Consider the following 20,414-nt stretch of genomic DNA (forward strand, 5'->3'; position numbering starts at 1 on the left):
AATGTGAGTATCTTTTTGATGTATTTGAATCATATCTGGCTTTTTCTTGAGTGTATAAAAGTATTGGTTTCTTTCACAAATATTTATTAAATATATACTACATGATAAGGATTATTTTGCTTACAAAGATTCCTGCAATGTAAATAATTCTTGCCCAAATGGAGCATCTTGGTAATACTTGTAAAGGTTGTCAAAAGGACAACCATGTAGTTTAGGCAGAAGAGAGTTTTATTAGGGGAACCAAACCACCAGCCTGTAGGTGAGCAGAGCAGAGCAGAGCATGTAGCTTCCAGCATGTTGCAGCCTGACTGATGGCAGAGAGAGATCATGTAGGAAAAGGTGAGGAGGAGGTATAGCCACAGCTGATGTGGAAGTAATCCTAGAGCCTGAGGTCCTTTTACAGACTCACAGGTGATTAACAGTTACAGGTGATTACTGGTTTGGAGCAAGTGATTTCTGGTAAGGCTACATGCTATTCTTCAGGAAGAGGAGGTGGGGAGAAGAGGGCTGTTCTCTTTTGATGTAAGGATGGTCAGTGTATAGATATAGAACATTATTGTGACAGTCTACAATTTCTGCAAAAGAGGATTCTTTTCAATTATAAAAACAAATTTGAGCTGGGTGTGGTGACTCATGCCTGTAATCCTAGCTACTCTGGAGGCTGATATCAGGATCTCTGTCGAAGCCAGCCCAGGCACTAAAGAATGTGACTCTTTTCTCCAGTTAACCACTAGAAAACCAGAAGTGGCACTGTGGCTCAAAAGGACAGCACCCAGGCCCAGAGTTCAAGCCCTATCACACACACACACACACACACACACACACACACACACACACACACACACATGCACACATTGATTTTTAAACATGTTAGGTCATTTTTATTGAAATTTTCTTTATAGCCTTTATTATAAATTTTATAAACATAAAGTATTCATTCATAATCTGTTGTGGGATATTATAATGTTATTTGTATAAACATAGTTTCAAATGACTTGTATACATTTTGATTTGAAGAATATGTCAGATAAGTTTGTAGCATCCTCTGAAGATGCTTCTTAAGAAGTCCACAGATACAAGTAAATGAGTGAAGTAGTTCTTGCCTGGCATGGGTTCAATACACAGAATTGTAAGAAAGAAGAGCACACTGATTAACAGCACCCAACAATAAAACCAGCAAAGTTAATGGAAAAACTATCCAGGAAATATTTTGATTTACATCTCATAAGATATTTATATTAAATAATTAGGATATTCATAAATTTTATACCAAAATAAGTATTAACTAAATATATATGACATTGAATTTCATTTGTGATACATTCTCTAGTTTAACTTACAGACAAAATCACAGCCAACCCCCAAATAGCTAAAGTAATAGCAGAAATATTGGTTCCTAGATCAGAGGTGCTGGAATCTTGTGGAACAATTAACTTAATTGCTGGTGGAATGTTAGAGATTTCTGAGGTAAGATTAGCTTCATTGTTGGCTTGGATTGCAATGTAGAACTTGGTGCCATGTTCCATTTTCAAAAGTTCTGGTTTAAAGTCAAAGGTTTCCTTGGAGCCAGCTTCCTTAGGTGTCAGACCAGAAGTATTTACTACAGCAGCATTGTCAAAATCATGTTGGAGCTCCTGGAAACATTTACTTATTCTTACAATGTAGTTGGCAGCTGGAAAACAAACAGGCAGTTGTTGTATCCCAAAACCAGTGTCCCTGCTGGCACACTGCCTGGTGGGCACCTATCAGAAATGCTCACTGTGATTTGGTTAGAGAATGCCAGAAGAGCTGGTTATACCATTCATGTTAGTTTAACAAGTCCACAAGATTTAAAAAATGTAGGGGCCGGGAGTTTGGCCTAGTGGTTAAAGTGCTTGCCTAGCATGCATGAAGACCCGGGTTCGATTCCTCGGTACCACATACATAGAAAAAAGCCGGAAGTGGTGCTGAGGCTCAAGTGGTAGAGCTCTAGCCTTGAGAAAGTACAAGGACAGTGCTCAGGCCCTGAGCTCAAGCCCAGGACTGGCAAAAAAAAAAATGTATTATGAGATCACAGAAAATTTTAATTCACTATCACTAAGCATCAAACCTTCTCTGCCTTGAACTCAGGACCCAGACACTGTCCCTGAGATTTTTTGCTCAAGACAATCACTCTGCCACTTGAGTCACAGCTCCACTTCTGGCTCCCCGCACCCCACCACCCAGTCAACTGGAGATAAGAGTTTCATGAAGTTCCCTCCTGGACTGGCTTTGAATGGTGTTTCTCAGCTCTCAGCCTACTGAGTATCTAGGATTACAAGCATGAACCACCAGTGCCATTATTAATTAAGATGCCATTATGATGTTTAAAAGTAATATTTGCCAGCCACAATTATCCTTCCTACCCTTCATAAGAAATAGGAAGATTTAAGCATTATGGTCATACATTTGTTGTTCTTTTCCAGTGCCAGCAACACATTACTCTTTTTAGTTTCTATAGTCAGCAGGAGGGACATTTCATAAGAATCTAGTCTTCCACTGCAGGCTTGATCTTCATTGAATTAAATTTAGAACTACATATTTGATTAGATGATTTCCTTCCTAGCTTTTTTTTTTTCAGTGGCAAAACGAATTTTTTTGCTAGTCCTGGGGCTTCAATTCAGGGCCTGGGTACTGTCCCTGAGCTTCTTTTGCTCAAGGCTACTCTACCATTTCAGCCACAGTGCCACTGGCTTTTTCTGTTTATGTGGTATTGAGGAATCGAACCCAGGGCATCATGATGATAGGCAAGCAGTCTACCACTAAGACACATTTCCAGCCCCAATACTAGTACTTTATTTGTTTCTGATATATATTTAAAAGTCATAAAAAATGATATATTTCAGAAGTAGTCATACTGAGAGTTTCCAATGTTGAAGCAGAAATGATTCATATATGGAATTTCTGTGTTTTTTGGCTTATGAAAGATATTTTCATCTGATAAAATAAATATGGCCGTGAGAATTCTATCTAGTAAGCGATTCGCCATTACCATCCATGTCTTAGCACTATGAAATGACTTGTCTAGTCATGTGACTTTTATGCTCATCTGATTTAATAGGGATAGTTTCTAGGAACCTCATATAGTGAGAAACTCAATGATAAATGAATTAAATTATGCAAATACAGAAATGGTTAGAAAAACAATTTTCCTTGCGAGAGACAGAAAGCTGTTATTCAGGTCTCCTCATTGTTGGAGGGTTCAAATTGAGAAAAGGAGAAAAGTACAATAGATTATGACAAAATGGGTTAGAATTCTAAGTTTTAGATACAACTTGGCCCAACTTCTGTGTCTTGGAGCTTCAGTTTTCACATCTGAAAACAACAAATATTATCTATGATATTATTATATTATTTAAATATTCAAATAACAATCTAAATATTTAAATAATATAACAACACTATTTGAATAACTTAAAACATAATTTAATACTAAAATTTAAATATATAAATTTAAATAACATTATATTATTTAAATAAAATTATTATATTAATTAAATATTTAAATAATATAATGTTGTTTATAAATTAGAAATTTATAAATTAGACAATTCTTAGTTAAGGGCTGGGAGTGTGGCCTAGTGGTAGAGTGCTTGCCTAGCATGCACGAAGACCCGAGTTCGATTCCTCGGTACAATATATATATATATGTATAAAGCTGGAAGTGGTGCTGTGGCTCAAGTGGTAGAGTGCCAGCCTTGAGAAAGCCCAAGGACACTGCTCAGGCCCTGAATTCAAGCCCCAGGACTGGAAAAAAAGAAAATTCTTAGTTAACAGAATTTCTTTTAGAAAACTTAAAACCTTATTATCAAGCTTACCTTTTCCTTTATCAAGGGCACTGCCAGGGGCAGTCCATGAAAGATGAACGTGAGCTCCTTTAACCTTAGCCTCCAAGTCTGTGATTTTACTGGGTGGGAACAAGGGAGCATTTTTACCAGCAGGAGGAGCTCCTGATACAGTAAACGACCCTCCTGAAGTTAGTCTGCTGAAATCTTCCAGTTCAGCTTCAGCCAAGTCTTCTTTAACTTCAGGTCTGGGTGGATTCAGTACAATCGTACCTATTCAAAAGTGTAGTTTTGTGACTTTTCATATTGCCATGGGTATACTTCATCTTGTACATGGATAGGTTAAAAATGTCAGCTATGGAAAAGTGACAATTTTTAGTGAAAAAAACCCTTATTTTAATGTAACTTTGAAATGAATGAGGAAATATTCTACTGTGTTAAAACTGCCTTTGTCTACTACTTGACTGGAAATTCTTAGAGGGGAAGGAACCTTTTGTTTTGTGGTAATGGATTTGAACCCAGAGTCTCATTCTTGATGCTGGATAGGCACTATATCACTTAAGCCATGCTCCAGACCTTCTGGGCATAGTTATGTTCTTTTTGGGGTAAATCAAGATTTCTACTCAGCCAATAATCTTCCTATTAGGCTTCCACTATAGCCAGGATGGCAGATGCATACCACCATTCCCTTCTTTTTTAGAGGTCTCAGGAATGTTTTGCCCCCGTCTTCCTGGAACTCCTGCAATCTTGCCAATCTCTACTTCCTGAGTAGCTGGTATGACAAGTATGAGACATGACCCTGGCTCAAGGATTGTGTCTAATTCATCTTTGTAGCTCAAGCATCTATTATTGTGCTGGCCTCATACCAGATGTTCAGTCCAAATTTTTTTATTGTAATTGAAATGAACCAAGGGAGATGTTGACAAAGCATATGACAGCCCGTTCTATGCTAGATCCAAGTGTGAATATGATTTTGAAACATAGAAACTAATTACATAATTAGAAACTTGGATTTTCCATAGTAAATTTTTCAATATTTCAATAGTACAAGTTTCAATATTTGCCACATGTAATGTATGGAAATGTGTGACTCATTTCAATTTAATGCTACTTACCATTTACAACATAGCCAGGTATATATAGAGACTTGCTCTGTTGTCTTAAACTCAGTCTAGCTGTGTGATTTCTTGCCTGGACACGAACTTTTAAACTGTATCTACCATTTCCATTGTACTCCATAAAATATCTGGAGTAGATGCCATCATTTTTGATAGTATCAGCACCTTAACATTCAAATATAATAATTACTTATCCAGTAAATAAAAATGATCAGTAGTGATATCAGCAGTTTGGGAGATAGCATAACATAAAGTGTATGAATGCTAGAGTCAGATTGTTTGCATTTACACCTTAGCTCAGCCACATGCCAATCCTTTAATACTGGGAACAGTCTAATAATTGTATGCATTCAACTGATATTAGCTGTTAGTATTTTATAAAGGAAACATATCCAAAATATAACTAACTAGAGAAATTATAATTTAAACACTAAGCAAAGTAGAGAAGGATTGTATTTATGTATTCTATGGGAAAAGTAAAATTGTTCTTGAAGTTGAAAGAAGATAAATGTATTTGTTTTTACTTTGTCAGGCTGAGTAAAAAGTTTAGAAGTATTATAACTTTAAAATATGACTTATATCCATCCACGTGTTATGACGGAGTAGAATCTTCTAGGAGGTATTTTAAGTCCAATGTGAGTTGAAGCAAAGCTCGTTACCTGCACCATTGTCCCAGAGTTCCAGTGTTACTTGATGTCCATCTTCAGTCTCTATCATGGCGGTTACATTGACTCCCAGAACAGGCATGAACCCTTGACTGACTCGTGCATAAACAATTACTGGGTTATGGTACTGGGCTGTATTTTGACTCATGTGAGCTACTGCAGTTATTGGAAGTAGGGAAGGATTTCTTGCTCGAGTAGTCACTGTCACTGATAGCAATTGAGGTTGGGCTTGATTATTTAAAAGGCTGTAAGTCCAAGTACCTGTCTGAAAAAAATCTCTTTAAGAGCCTATATGTATATATGTGTATGTATGTATATGTATGTGTGTGCATGTATATATATATATGCATATAGGTGTGTGTGCATGTATGTGTGATGTTGAGGATGAAACCTGGCTTCATCTATACTAGGTAAGTGTCTATTGCTGAGCTAAACCCTCAACCCCAACACTGATTTTTTAAAACTGATTTTACAAACTAGTAAATAATATGGATGTGAATTACTATATGTTCAAATAATTTTTGTTATGACAGCCTGTCATTTTTAATATTGACAAGGTATAAGAGATCATCCGTATTTATAAAGTTGTAATTAAAAAAACATAGTGACAATAAAAATAGAGTTACCTCTGCAATGCCTGGTATTTGAAGACGAGACAATCGAATATTTAGCTTATGTTCTTTGAAGTCTGAGGTACTATATTGCTTTCCTTTTGGATCTTGGAGAATGATTTGTGGTTTCTGTATTGTCCAGGTAATAACAAAGAATGTGTCACTTCCAATGGTGCTGTCCACAGACACGGTGCCGTTGACCCATGTCTTCCCTGTGACATTCAAGGCTTTGCTCTCTAACTGTTCCGTAAATCAAAGGAAACACATAAAACCAATTTGTCATTTTGGCAATACTTGGGCTTGAACTCAGGGCTTTATACTTGCTAGGTAGGTATTCTACCACTACGCTGCACCTCTAGTACTCTCTGGCATTAGTTATTTCGAGATAGGCTTTTACCTATGCCTATGCCTGGACCATGATTCTCCTATTCTATGCTTTTTTAATTATAGTTGGGAATGACAAGCATATATCTCTAACATCCAGCTCATTCAGCTGAGATTGAGTCTTGGGGGCTTTTTGGCATAGGTTGGCCTAGATAATAAATCTTCTACATCTCACCCTTTCTAGTAGTTGGCATTATACTGCCCCACTATACTCAACCCATTTCTCATAGATAATGTAACATTTTATAAAAATAGAATTTAGAACAGTTCTTAATGAACTAGCTTCTTATTTTACAGATGGATTAAAAACATACCAAGAACTTAGAGAATGAAAGCTAAAAAAATAAATTGATCCTTTGCAGAAAATAATATAGGAGTTAAGGAAGAGAGAGATTGCTTAGGTGTGAAAAGAAAGATGGAAGAGAATTAAAATCTGTTTTTTGTTTTGTTTTGTTTTTGTTTTTTGGTTTTTTTTTTTTTTTTTGCCAATCCTGGGCTTGATCTCAGGGCCCGAGCACTGTCCTTGGACTTTCTCAAGGGTAGAGCTCTGCCACTTGAGCCTCAGCACCATTTCCAGCTTTTTTCTATGTATGTAGTACTGAGGAATCGAACCCGGGTCTTTGTTCATGCTAGGCAAGCACTCTACCACTAGGCCAAACTCCCGGCCCTACAATCTATTTTAAAGATTTCACTTAAAATAACAGAATCAAAGAAATTTTAAGAGTACATATAAGAACTTGAAACAAGAGAAAAAGTAATTTCATTGAGGATTTTTTTCTGAACTGAAATACTTTCTAACATGGAATTATTTATCAGAGAAAAAAGTTAATAACTAAAGTAGTAAGAAGAAATTGCAACTGTGAGAAACTAAACAGTTTTCTTAGCATACTAACCTGAATAGCTTGCTCAGAAATGCTACCACTTCGTGATGAAATTCTGCTGAATGCATCAATAAGGCCATTTATGTCTTTATTGGCATAAAAACGATGCCCTCCTAAAATGAAATTTTCAGTGAGGAAATCACTTTTGTTTGCTGTGGTCAATAAGCTTTCAAGTCTATTTAACATTTCTCTTTAAACTGTACTAAAGATAGATTTGTAAGAACCACATGGACTTTTTGGTATCAGTCTCTTAAATATAATTGCTCAATATTTTTTTATTTATTTATCTGCTCAATATAATATCTGCTTAATGTGCTCAATCCTACAATATTTTTTCAAAAACAAATAATATAAATAAGAATGAAGGCAAAATTTACAGAACAGTTTGTTGGTTTTTTTTTACATCCATCTGTCATCAAATGTAAGTACATGTCACTTTTTTTTTTTGTCGGTCGTGGGCCTGAGCACTGTCCCTGAGCTCTTCAGCTCAAGACTACTGCCTGTCCTACCCCTTGAGCCACAGGGCCACTTCCAGTTTTCTAGAGGTTAATTGGAGCTAAGAGTCTCAGGTCCTTTTGTGCCCAGGCTGGCTTTGAACCTGGATCCTCAGATCTCAGCCTCTTGAGTAGCCAGGATTACAGGTGTGAGCCACTGAGCCCCAGCCCCATGTCACATTTTTAAAGCTGGTCTAATTACTAAGTGTGTTAGCAAAACGGAACTTAAACAGTTCCTAATGAACCAGATGCTTATTTCCTACATGGGTCAAAACATACCAAGAACTTGGAATGAACACTAAGAAAAAAATACAAATTGATTGCAGAAAATAAATAAAGGAAGAGAGATTAATTAATTGTAAGAGGTTAGACTGGATTAGAGAGGGCAGGAATTAACACAAGTGACTTCCAGAAATATGATGGTCGATACATATTAATGTAAAGTAGTAAGTATCAGAAAGGCCAGCTTAGGGTATGGAAGAAGTTCAGGCAGAAATTTGAAAGGGATGGATTAGGATGTGGTAGTAGAACTGGATAAAAGGGGAAATATATGAATATTCTCCACTTTAAAGAGATTTGGAGGGAACAGTGTAGGATGGTGAAAAGAGGTCTGAATTGACAAGCAAAATTCCAATGACAGCCATGGGCAAATCACTTGTAGTCAAGCTTTCTGTTTCCTTATCTAGAAAACAAGGATCTCTAAATCCTTACTCTTAGATTGAATGGTATTTTGGAATTGAGTAATAACTTTAGACTTGAAATTGGGTAACACTAGAGAAAGAACTTTGTGTTTAGTGTATATTGACATTGTGCAAAGAATGAAGGCAACAGGAACAATTTGAGAAGAAGCTTTATATGAAGAATTGGAGGGGGAAATAACTTAATTTGAAGGAGAAAAGGACAAAAATTAATTTCATGATAGGCAAGTTTTGAACAGCTTTACTGTTCTGGAGAAAACTCTTAGAAGGAGAGACTAGTAATATATTTTGTATAAAAATTGGCCCAGAGGCCGGGAGTTTGGCTTTAGTGGTAGAGTGCTTGCCTAGCATGCAGGAAGATCCGGTTTCGATTCCTCAGTACAACATGTATATAGAAAAAGCCAGAAATGGTGCTGTGGCACAAGTGGTAGAGCTCTAGCCTTGAGAAAGCCCAAGGATAATGCTGAAGCCCTGAGGTCAAGTCCCAGGACTGGTAAAAAAAAAAAAATGGTTCTAAGGCTGGGAGTTTGGCCTTGTGGTAGAGTGCTTGCCTAGCATGCATGAATACTTGCCTTCTATTCCTATGTACCACGTATAGAGAAAAAGCCAGAAGTGGTGCTGTGGCTCAAGTGGGTAGAGTTCTAGCTTTGAAAAAGCCTGAGGACAGTGCTCAGGCCCTGAGTACAAGCCTCAGGACTGTCGAAAAAGGAAAAAAAAAAAAGGTCCAAAGCCTTACCTGTCATGTTTGACAGGGTTTCCAGTTCTTTGGCAGCTGCAGGCCCCAGAGCAATGGTGTGGATGATTGCCCCACTTTGTCTTACCTCCCCAAAGCACTTGCTTATGCTATTATCTTCTCCATCTGTCAGTAATATAATTTCGGAGCCAGAAGTAGTCTGGTTACTCGAGGTAATTACCTGATAGTGGAAAACTGGATTATTAATTACAGAATGTCATTTCAGTTGAAATTAAGAATGAACTTGTTCTTTTAGTCTGAGAATTTTTAGTAGTATGCATTAGAATAAGCAAAAGGAAACTTCATTATCATTCAGGCTGAATGGCAAGTGGATCTGAGTGTAGTAAAAATTCTCAGAGAGATGCTTACCATTTCTAACAATTTCAAGTATACATATTAGAATAATTCCTGCCATGTAGTAAGTACTTAGTGAGTATTATCTGTCATCATCCTAGGAGAGACTTAGGAATATCTGTTTAATACATCTTATTTAGTCACTACTACAGAATCTTTAGGATTTACCAAGGGGAAAAACTGATGACACGAGGAAGGAAGTTCATAAAATTGCCAAGTATACTAAACACTTTTTTTTCCCCCTGACTTTTTGACTTCTCATTTTTCCTGACTTCTTGTATCAAGAGTATTAGTTAAGTGCTTTGGTGTTTGATAACTCATGAATAAATTACAGCTCTGCCATTTACTAGTCTCTCTTGAGAGTTAAAATTACACACAGACACACCCCTCACATACACATAATTGATGCCAGACCTGGGAATAGTTTGGTTATTGGAGATAGTGGCATGGTAGTCAAAAGCTGGGTTATTAATTACATAATGTCATTGTAATCATGGGGCTTGAACTCAGGGCCTGGGCACTGTCTTTGAGTGCTTTTTCTTAACTGTATTTTTTTTTCTTTTTGTCTTTTCTTGGTACGAAGGATGAAACTCAGGGTGTTGGACTTGCTGGGCAAGTGCTTTGCCACTGAGCTACCTCCCAGTCCCGTAATTCATTATATACAAACACATAATTTATATGTAGTTACATAATAGAAATATATATTATATACACACACAAATTGTATAGTTACTTCAGACCTCATTTTCTTCTCATGCAGAGTGGATATATTACTCAACTTACAAAACAATAGTAAGGATATAAAGCATTTAGCATAGACAATAATGTATATGGTCAAGACGTTAGTTATTATTATCATTTTGTAAGTAAAATGCGTATATATTGAGATGTTTTTATTGTATAAGTATTTAAGAACTACTTATGACTTTGAATGTAGATTGAAATAATATATTATGACTTGTAAATGACTTGTTTTGATCAGATCAGAATATAACTGAGAAACCTATGAGTTTATGACTTGTTTCAAAAGTACAAGGAGAAAATGAAAAGCAATAGTAAATGACCAATAATATTGGAGTTTAAAAATATTTTAACCTGAAATCCTGCTTTGAGTCCACTGCAAATTGAAGTTCCACCATCAGCACTTTGTGGCAGGTTTCCAGTGATGTTGAGGTAAGCATTGTCATCACCTATTCTTATTAGATAATTTTTTATTTTAGCCATATGGTCAAAGACAACCATCCCAACCAGAGAGCCTCTTTCAATGACTTGAATTAAGTATAGTTCTGCTGCTTGATTCAACCGAATAAGACGGTCTTCCTATAAGAAAAATGGCGTAAATAACTCTTGAGTCACTTTGGATCTTGACAGATTAATGGAAGACAGTAATTGGCCATATATCATGACAGTAATAAATTGATGTATTTAAAAGTATACCTCCATTTTATTAAAAAATTAAAAATTGGAGCAGCCACTGGTGGCTCACACCTGTAACACTAGCTACTTAGGAAGCTGAGGTCTGGAACAGTGTGATTCAAGTCCAGCATGGCAGAAAGCTGGAGACAGTGTGCCTTCAAAATAAACAGCAAAAAGCCAGGCAGAAGGTAAGGTTCAAGCGATAAGAGTGGTAGCCAAGCTGAGAGCATGACGACCTGATTTCAAACCCCAATACCAGTAAAATAAACAAATAAATAAATGAGGACAATTTTTAAAAGCCATCATTATATTTGAAAGAGTCTTAAAAATCTATATGCTTTTGCTTAACAGTTATATATTCAAGAATATTACCTAAGGAAACAATTTTAAGTGTGTATAAAGATGATCAATGTTATGTAGCTTTTTTTTCCCCCTAGTTCTGGGGCTTGAACTCAAGGCCTGGGCGGCACTGTCCTTGGACACGTTTTGCTCAAGGCCAGCACATTGCCTTGAGCCACAGCACCACTTTTGGCTTTTTGTATATGTGGTTCCAGGGAATAGTACCCAGGGCTTCACGCATGCTAGGTGAGCATGCTACCATTAGGCCATATTTCTGGCCCAGTGCTATGTAGCTTTTAAGAGTAGTAAGTTGAAAATCTTTACAAGGTCCAATGAAATTATTTGGCTAAATTATAGTACACATCTCTGATAAAGCCTTTAAACACTATGCCATAGAGAGATTTTTACATTATATAAAAGATTATTTATTTATTTTATTATTATTTTGGGATTGGTTCTGGGGCTTGAACTCAGGGCCTAGGCACTGACCCTGAGGTTTTTTTTTTTTCCCCTCAAGGCTAGCAATCTATCACCTGGGCTATAATTCCACTTCTGGTCTTGTGGATTTTTTTGGTGGTTAATTGGAAATAAGAGCCTCACTACAGTCCTCAGATTACAAACATGAGCCACCAGCACCCAGATATAATTACATTTTTGAAAAAGAAAAATAAATACATTGACAAAAATAAAATTAGAATACCAGGTTGGATAATGGAATTATAGTTTTATTTTTCTCTTTGTTTCAATTCTCCTAGTAAGTTAGATTAAAGAATAAGGAGTAAAAATTGTCCATGATTATATAGCCTTAATATAACAATCATTTTATATTATGTATTTAATATTTTATATATTTAGTGAGCTATTTTCTAGTAGTTTTTAATATAAAATTTCTGTGCTAAAATTTATTAGAGTATACATTATGTGTGTTTCTTAGCTTATTAGAACTAGCCTTAAGATTAAGCTATTTTCCTTATAATTTAGGAACGTTAGCAAAATACTGACTTACTGCACTCATGCTTCCAGATTTATCCAGTACCAAACAGACCACTCGCTGTTTGGACTTGAGTAATGAAAATGTAGGCTGAGGTGGCATTTTTATTCCTGTGATAGGAGATGCATTCTGAAAATCATGAGACTCTTTGATTATATCCCATGTGCTTCTGTGATTGCACATTTTGTTTTGTAGGTTTGGAGCTTCTGCATTATGTGTTTTTTTGGTACAAAATTCAGTCACCTGCAAAATAGTCAATAAGAATATTAGACATTTCAATAATTTGGAGACATTATCTTTTCCAACCAAGTGTGTGCTGAGCTGCTATGTATAGCAAGAATAATGTGAAGTAGATATTTTAATTCTGATAAAAGCTAGATCAGTTGTAATAGTTATCAAGTGATGCAACTTGAAAATGACAGGTTCAATACTAACTGTATATCTCTTAGCATACCTGTTGTTATACACTGAACTTTGCATATTTAAATTGAATGTTTCAGGTCAAACATTAGCTTTGTGAACCTTTTTAAAATATCAATTTTGGGATAGAAGTATATGTGGTGTTTTTTTGTGTCAGTCTTGGGCCTTGAACTCAAGGCCTGAACACTGTTCTTGGGCTTTCTCAAGGCTAGAGCTCTACCACTTGAGCCACAGCACCATTTCTAGCTTTTTCTATGTATATGTGGTACAGAGGAATTGAACCTGGGTCTTCATGCATGCTAGGCAAGCATTCTACCACTAGGCCAAACTCCTGGCCAAGTATATGTAATTTTTATATTACTTTATAATAGCTTGATTTACTTTAATGAGAAGAAATAAAAATAACAGTAAATCTAGAATGTCAGCTTTCTAAAGCTCCATTGTAGATTTCTTTAGAGAAATAATGTGGCTAAAACTCATAAGAAGTAGGTAGGTAGGTAGTTGGTCTAGACACTAAAGTCCATTAGAAGTCAGCGAGGGGGAGGAAGGGATTTTCTAAGAATTCATCATGTCACTTCACTGAGAAGGATACAGTGCCACCTCTCAGGAAAAATAAGAGGCTAATAAGAAAGAAATGCACAATTCCTAGGCACATCCTGACAGGAACTGCAGAGAATGGCATCTAGTTAATGGCATGAGTAAATTTCCTTCTTCTCTACTGGTACACACACTATAGAAAATCCATTTTCAGATACTTTTCCCTAAACATTTCTTAGAGAGATAGGAAAGGGGAGGTACTTACAGAATCAAAATTTTGCATGAACATTATGGAGTCCTTTGCAGCCTGGGATTTATCTGGGATAAATGTACATTTTGCCTCATACAACCCTGTCTGTGAGTCACGCCTACAGTGCCTTGTTACACAGCTTCCTCCCTGGCAATCATTGAAAACCACATTCCTACCAGTAATGCCAGTGGAACATCTGTAATAAAAGAGTTAGATTACAATTACAAATGAAGACTAAGTGAATGAAGAATAAAGACCAGTATCCTAAAAATCTTTTATTTCAGTGGCAATTGCTATAGATCATATACCATGTTTACCGTATATATCCTTTTGACCCCAATAAGAACATTCTTTTTTTTTTTTGGCCAGCCCTTGGGCTTGAAGTTGGCCTGAGTACTGTCCTTGGGTTTTCTCAAGGCTAGAGCTGTACCACTTGAGCCAATGCACCACTTCCTGCTTTTTCTATGTATGTGGTATGAAAGAATCAAACCCTGGTCTTTGTGTGTGCTAGGCAAGCATTTTATCAGTATACCAAACTCCTGGTCCCAAGAACATTCTTTTGGGTTCCTATCTAGTAAATATTCATTGCTTATCATTGTGATCAATAAATGTTCTGTCTTTGTGACATACTTTTTTCCCATATATTTTTATTGTAATTAATAGAAGGATCACATTATAGTCACCAGATAAAAGGTGCATTACTTCACATACATTGATACCCTTTCTCATGTTGTGGTCCCCATTTCCCTCCCCCCACCCCCACCTCTCATCCTGTTTTCCCTTTTTCCCTATCCTATTTCATATAACGCATATATCCAATATATCAGATAACAAGGTGAAATACTGTAACAATATGAGATAACCAAGGGACAGCAAAAGAGATGAGAGATTACATAGTACATTAAGGACAGCAATCACTCATTATATGGCTTTTGTTTCTATATCCTGGAGGTCCTTTCATTTATTGTCATACTATATGGCCTTATATATCTAGGTTTTGTTGTATTGTAAATCTCTGCTAGGAGAAACCATTGAGCCTATGTTCCTTTCAGTCTGGCTTACTCTTTGTGACATACTTTAAAGAGAGTTACAGAAAAATTGCTTCTTAGTGAGCAGGAGAGAGTCAATATTTTTTAAAATATAATTTTATTGTTATTCAGAAGGTATCAAACAGAGGGGTTATGTTTTTATTAGTCAGGTGACAATGTCACTCTTTCCTTCGCTTTTCACCAGTTTCCAATTCCATTCTCTTCCCAAGTTGCATAGTTCATTTTCTACATAGTGTCAATATTATGATTAAAGTGTTCTTAAATTCCCATTTTTGGTATACATAATTTTATATACCAATAGGCTAGATTGAAGGAAGATTAAAGTATGCATGAAAGTGTTTGTCCATTCAGGTAATGTGGTTGTCATGATAAAGGTAATTGTCTAGCCTTTGGAAAGGAATGATAGGGGAGGTATAGTATGGGTTAAGGAATTCTAAAGAGTGTCTGTTTATAAGTAGAATTTCCCCCCTCTCATTCTGGTTTTTTACTAAATTTCATGATGTTATACCTTAAATGATTCTAGTGTATTTTAACAAATTAATTGCATTTTAAGGATTCAGGGAGGTCGGAGTAGTATTGTCTAAGAGAGTTCTGGAGTTGGAATTAAAATTGAACTTACACATGATGAGACTTAACTGATTTAAAGTTCCTGACATAGCTGAGTGCTCGTAGCTCACACCTGTAATCCTAGCTACTCAGGAGACTGAGATCTGAGGATCCAAAGTTTGAAGGCAGAAAAGTCCATGAGACTCTTACCTCCAATAAACAACTCAGAAAAAAGTCAGAAGTGGTGCTGTGGCTCCAGTAGTAGAGTACTAGCCCTAAGCACAAAGAGGCTCTGGGACAGCACCCAGGCCTTCAATTCAAGCCCAGGACCAGGAAAAAAAAAAGCGCTTGGAGCACAAACAATAGTAGCTACATAAATATTGTTCTAGATACTTATTTCCACTAACTTATCTATTTTTACGAATTATGGGAAAAATATTAATACTTGGTTTAGATTTGACTTTATGATGACCTAATGACTTATAAAAGCACAGTCCTAAATGAAGTTAACAGTATACTGGGAAAAATATTACGTGGACAGTTTCTGCCCAGTGAGTGATGTAAGTGTGAGGGAATCCACACCTGTTATTGTGGGAGCTGTTTCAAGAACAGTTAACCTTAAGTGGATGGAGAGGAGAGAACCGGCATTGTTTAGGCAAGGGAGAGTTTCATGGGATGAGTGGGAAACTGAATGTCCCAGGCTAAGATCTCAGTCTGTATGAAAGACTTGCAGCTTTGCAGACCAAGCAGACAGTATGAGGGCTGAAACATTATTGGAGAACCCTTCGTCTAATACATTTTTCTCTCAATTTATTTCTTTGCTGTATTGATTTCTGTTGTTCAATACTTTTAAAAGTTCTATGCATTTGATACTGGTTTTTATTTAAAGGCTAAAACATTTGTTTGAAAAACAAAGGATCAAAAAAAAAAAAACAAACAAAGGGTCTTCACCCACTCCCAAAAGTAGAATTGTATTTCTTAAAAAATTGACTTATCCTCATGAGAAATGCTTTTTTTCTTTCACTGAAAAGTAAAATATATTTACCAGAAACTTTAACAATTTCTATTAAGGGAAGCAGGTTCCGTGAAAATGTAATGAATTGCATTCAACAAAAGAGTGGGTAGGTTTTAGTTGAAAAAACTCTTCTTCTAGTGACATGTTAGTAGAATTCATGTGGGTGAATACTGAAATGATTCCCAATTCCTGACTGATCTTTATTACAAGTTGGAGCTCCCAGAATTAATTGGATATACACAAATGACACAATACATATGTTAATTAATTGTACAAAGATTCAACCTCTTTAAATAGCTATTGTTTGCCTATTTAGAAATTTGAAGAATGATAAGTAAAAAGATTTGGAAACATGTGTTTTGAATACAGCGATACCTTGTTGCTTCAATAGTGTTCTTTCTGGAAATATAGAATGGCCGGTCCACATTATACTCATCAAATACTCCCCACCGGAGATGGGCCCACTCATGTACAAATACTCTGCCTACAAGAGAATAGTGTCATTTATGAACTTGTAACTATGATATTTTCATACTATTTCTTTTGGTTTTACAACTTTCTGCCTATGTCCCAATATTAGTGAGTCAAAAATTCTAGAAATTGTCATTTTTTTCCCTAGGTCAAAAGAGTTTAAATTATTGAGTTGCCAATAAATGACTCACATTATTATTAAATCCATGCACACAAGGAAGTAGGTGTATGTAACTAGCATACTTCTAAAAGTATTATTTAATGCCTGTTTTTTCCTTAAAAATAGTTAATCACAGTGGCTTATATTTTGTCTTTACATATTATATATTTTATGCATTTATGTGTTATTGAAAATAGGAGTATAAAATAGCTATTCCTACCTCGGGGCCCATAGATAGCTAAGTTGTCAGTCAACAGGAAATTTGGCGTGAAATGTATATATTGTCCTTTCTCTCCACATTGTCCATATTGTAGTGTGTAGGGATCATCTCCATATTTCAGATAAGGATAGGCAACTATTACATCTGCCTAAAAGGCAGAAGAACCAAAGAAAAAACCGAACCAAAACAAACACAAAGCAACAGCAAAAGCAAAAGAACCAACAAACAAAAATAAATCCCAAAACAGCAACAAGGGATTATAAAAATAAGAATGTTTTCATCTACATTTAGAAAAGTTACATTACTAATTTAATTACTAAATGAGTAGTAGCAATTAGCAAAAATAATAACTTAATTTAAGGAAAGCTTAGGAAAATGGTATCCGGGTCAGATGAAATACCTACCTGCTCATATGATTCTTGTTTGGGTAGTAAGTATTCAGACTTTGATTTCCAGGTCATTGGAATTAAAATGCTTACATTCCTGAAATAAACTGTTTGCTTGGTGGCATGAAACAGATAGGTTGAAGCTTCAGTTACCATTTTCTGACAAAATAAAAAATACTTTGTGGTAAAAACGTTACAATGAAAGTATTTATACAAACTAGAATAAACAAATTGGAGCTTATTTTATCCAAATATCCTTTTCAAAGATGACTGTAACATTGCTTTTACTGAATATTACTGCATCTCTCCAATCAGTTAGTTTGTTTTCATTTGTCCCAAAGCCAATTCTGTTTTTCACTTGTCCAAAATTGCACTCAGCATTTTTGGTTGGAGATGTAAATAAGCATAGGTACGATCCAAATGTGAGTAAGATTGAAAGCGTGTGGGAAAATTACTTACTTAACCAATTGAAGCTCTTATAACTGGGCTACTTAAATAAACTGGGAGTTAACTCAGCTAGGAGCCTCAGGCTCACTTGCCTTTCTTGGTTATTACTCTAAGCGATGCTTCCAGCCTGTTTTTTTTGTTCGTTATTTTGGAGTTGGAGTTCTGAAGACTTCTGCTCAGGCTAGATCTCAGCTTCTTGAATATCTAAAATGGCTGCAATGAGCCCCTGGTTCTTGGTTCAGATGATTATACTTTGTTAATTTGAAAAAAATTGCTAGGGTTTGAGATCTCATCATACAGGGTATGTTTATGGAAATTCAAAATTCTACCAAGTGATAATAACATATATATATATAAAATGATACATAAGTATGTATGTATGTGTGTAGGCATGTATGTATGTATGTATGTATGTATGTATGTATGTATGTATGTATGTATGTCTAATTGGCTTCAAGTCCCAATTTTCCACTTAACTATATGTCTGAACAAACCATTTAGTTTCATTTCTATGACAGAGTAATGTTTACTGCTCTTGAATATCCCATAGCAACAGAAGATCAAAGAAAATAGAATGTGTTAAACATCATAAATAATTTTTTATTGTACTGACTAATATAAATGACATTAGGAAGAGAAGTGAGCCTCAATTTATGTAAGTTTTTTTAAAGGTGAAATAAACAAAAAATTTCTATGGAAAAATATAAAATCTGGAGTGTAAATGAGGATTATTGTTCAAACTTTCTGAGAGTAGCTTTCTGTTAGCTTAACTAGTTGAAAAAATATAACTATTTTGGCCTTTTAATTATTCATTAAGGGAATGATTAATAATGCATAATGAAATCATAAAACTAAGCATATTTAATCTTGACAGTTTGGATCAGTTTTACCTAATGAATACTTGTAAAAACAACTTTGGGAAGTTATAACAGTTTGAGTGTTTGCATGTGCTGAGATGGGAATAATTATTAGAGTCAAAGTATATGAAAAATAAAATTTTTCTCTTACCTGGATGTTCTGAATGAGGTTTTCATCTTCTGCTACATTGGGGTTAATTGCAATGACAATGCCATCATACCCATTGTCATATAGCTTTACCATTGAACTTTTTACCTCTGGTAAGAGACTCAGAGCTAGGCATAGAATGACCCTCAGTCTGAACATCATTACTGCCCAGGATACAATTAATATTATAAAGATGCAAGGAGAGTATTTATATGCCTATTAGTGTAAGAATTTGAATAAAGCCCACAATATTTGCATAAATTTGATATGTTAAAATACACTAAATTTTCTAAGTGAACTTCCTCATCGTATTCATTCTAAAGATGTAGTTGTGATGCAGCAGTGGGGATTATGCTAACCATGTTTAGCATTCTTTGTGTGGATAGTCAAGGTGGTAGGAGTGAGTAGTTGTCATTGTCACCACCAAAGGTGTAAATCCTCAGGATCTCCTTACAGAAAAGCACTTCAGGAAGAGGTGAGAATGAAGCAAAAAGTATCAGGAAAGAGAAGATGAAAAAATCTTGGCAAAACAAAAACCTGAAAGGGACTGAAGAGGGAGTGGTAGTGAATTAAGGGTTTCTATTCTTTCTTTAGGAGGGACTGCTATAATCACAATGGTCAAAACAGCTGAGGGGCAGTGGGGAAATTTTTACCTTCTGTGATAAATGCTCGTTTATTTCAGTTTTCAAATGACATTGAATGCGTTTAGTCCTTGCATAACTTGGGAACTTAATATGTTTCAGTTAAGATTTCTTTCTCCTTTTTATTTTTTTTGGATTGAACACAAATGGTCCTTAGTGTGAACCTGTTGTACAATGACCTTGTGAGCTGGGTCTGAAGTTAGAAACATATAAACTCTATTCTTTCTTGCTTTGGTCACTTAAAACTCACATCATTCTTTTTTTTTTTTTTTGTAAGAGTTGCGTAAATTCAGTGGGTGGCATTTGTTTTCTAGAACCATACCATAAAACTACCCTCAGACAGCTAATTAGGACCCTACTGGCATGGGAATCTCCCTTAGCACCCACTGCCTTGAACTGTCCCTAATCTAGGTAGTCTTTGAAAACAGCTGTTCCTTAGCACCCACTGCCTTGAACTGTCCCTAACCCCTACCTTATCTCACTCCAATTAATTGCTGAATTGCTGTGTTAATGTAAATCTATAGCCTTTGTCTTTAAAAGCCCTGAAGAAAAGCTGTTCTGGCTTCCTCCTAGGCTCCCGCTGTATGGGAGTGTAGGACAGAGGCCCGGAGCTAGCCCTCTGAATAAAGCCTTGCTTTTGCATTTCGGAACGTATGACTCTCAATGGTCTCTTGGTGGTCATCTTGAAACTTGGGGATAACATAAGTACACAGCTTCATCTGTAAAAATCTACTAGGTCATCCACATTGAAAGTAATCTTTTTTCCTTTGAACTTATTTG

The 20,414-nt window shown here is 35.8% G+C and overlaps 1 protein-coding gene and 1 long non-coding RNA gene across 2 annotated transcripts in view; one reads left to right on the forward strand and one right to left on the reverse strand.

Moving 5' to 3' along the window:
* Positions 1-20,414, forward strand: part of LOC150061553 (uncharacterized) — a 59,620-nt gene that overhangs the window by 16,369 nt on the left and 22,837 nt on the right. The window lies entirely within an intron of this gene.
* LOC150061554 (calcium-activated chloride channel regulator 1-like) lies at positions 1,038-19,155 on the reverse strand. The gene is made up of 15 exons (XM_090334469.1): positions 18,997-19,155; positions 17,560-17,700; positions 17,156-17,303; positions 16,680-16,788; positions 13,710-13,890; positions 12,503-12,730; positions 10,837-11,061; positions 9,391-9,568; positions 7,475-7,575; positions 6,213-6,437; positions 5,581-5,851; positions 4,919-5,086; positions 3,837-4,076; positions 1,341-1,672; positions 1,038-1,103 (listed from the first exon to the last, which is right to left on the reverse strand). Exons 1-15 carry the CDS (start codon positions 19,153-19,155, stop codon positions 1,059-1,061), a joined length of 2,751 nt encoding a protein of 916 aa, XP_090190595.1. The 3' UTR covers positions 1,038-1,058.

This window comes from Megascapheus bottae, chromosome 6 (assembly GCF_031878675.1).
Source record: "Megascapheus bottae isolate mThoBot1 chromosome 6, mThoBot2.hap1, whole genome shotgun sequence".
Lineage (NCBI taxonomy): Eukaryota > Metazoa > Chordata > Mammalia > Rodentia > Geomyidae > Megascapheus > Megascapheus bottae.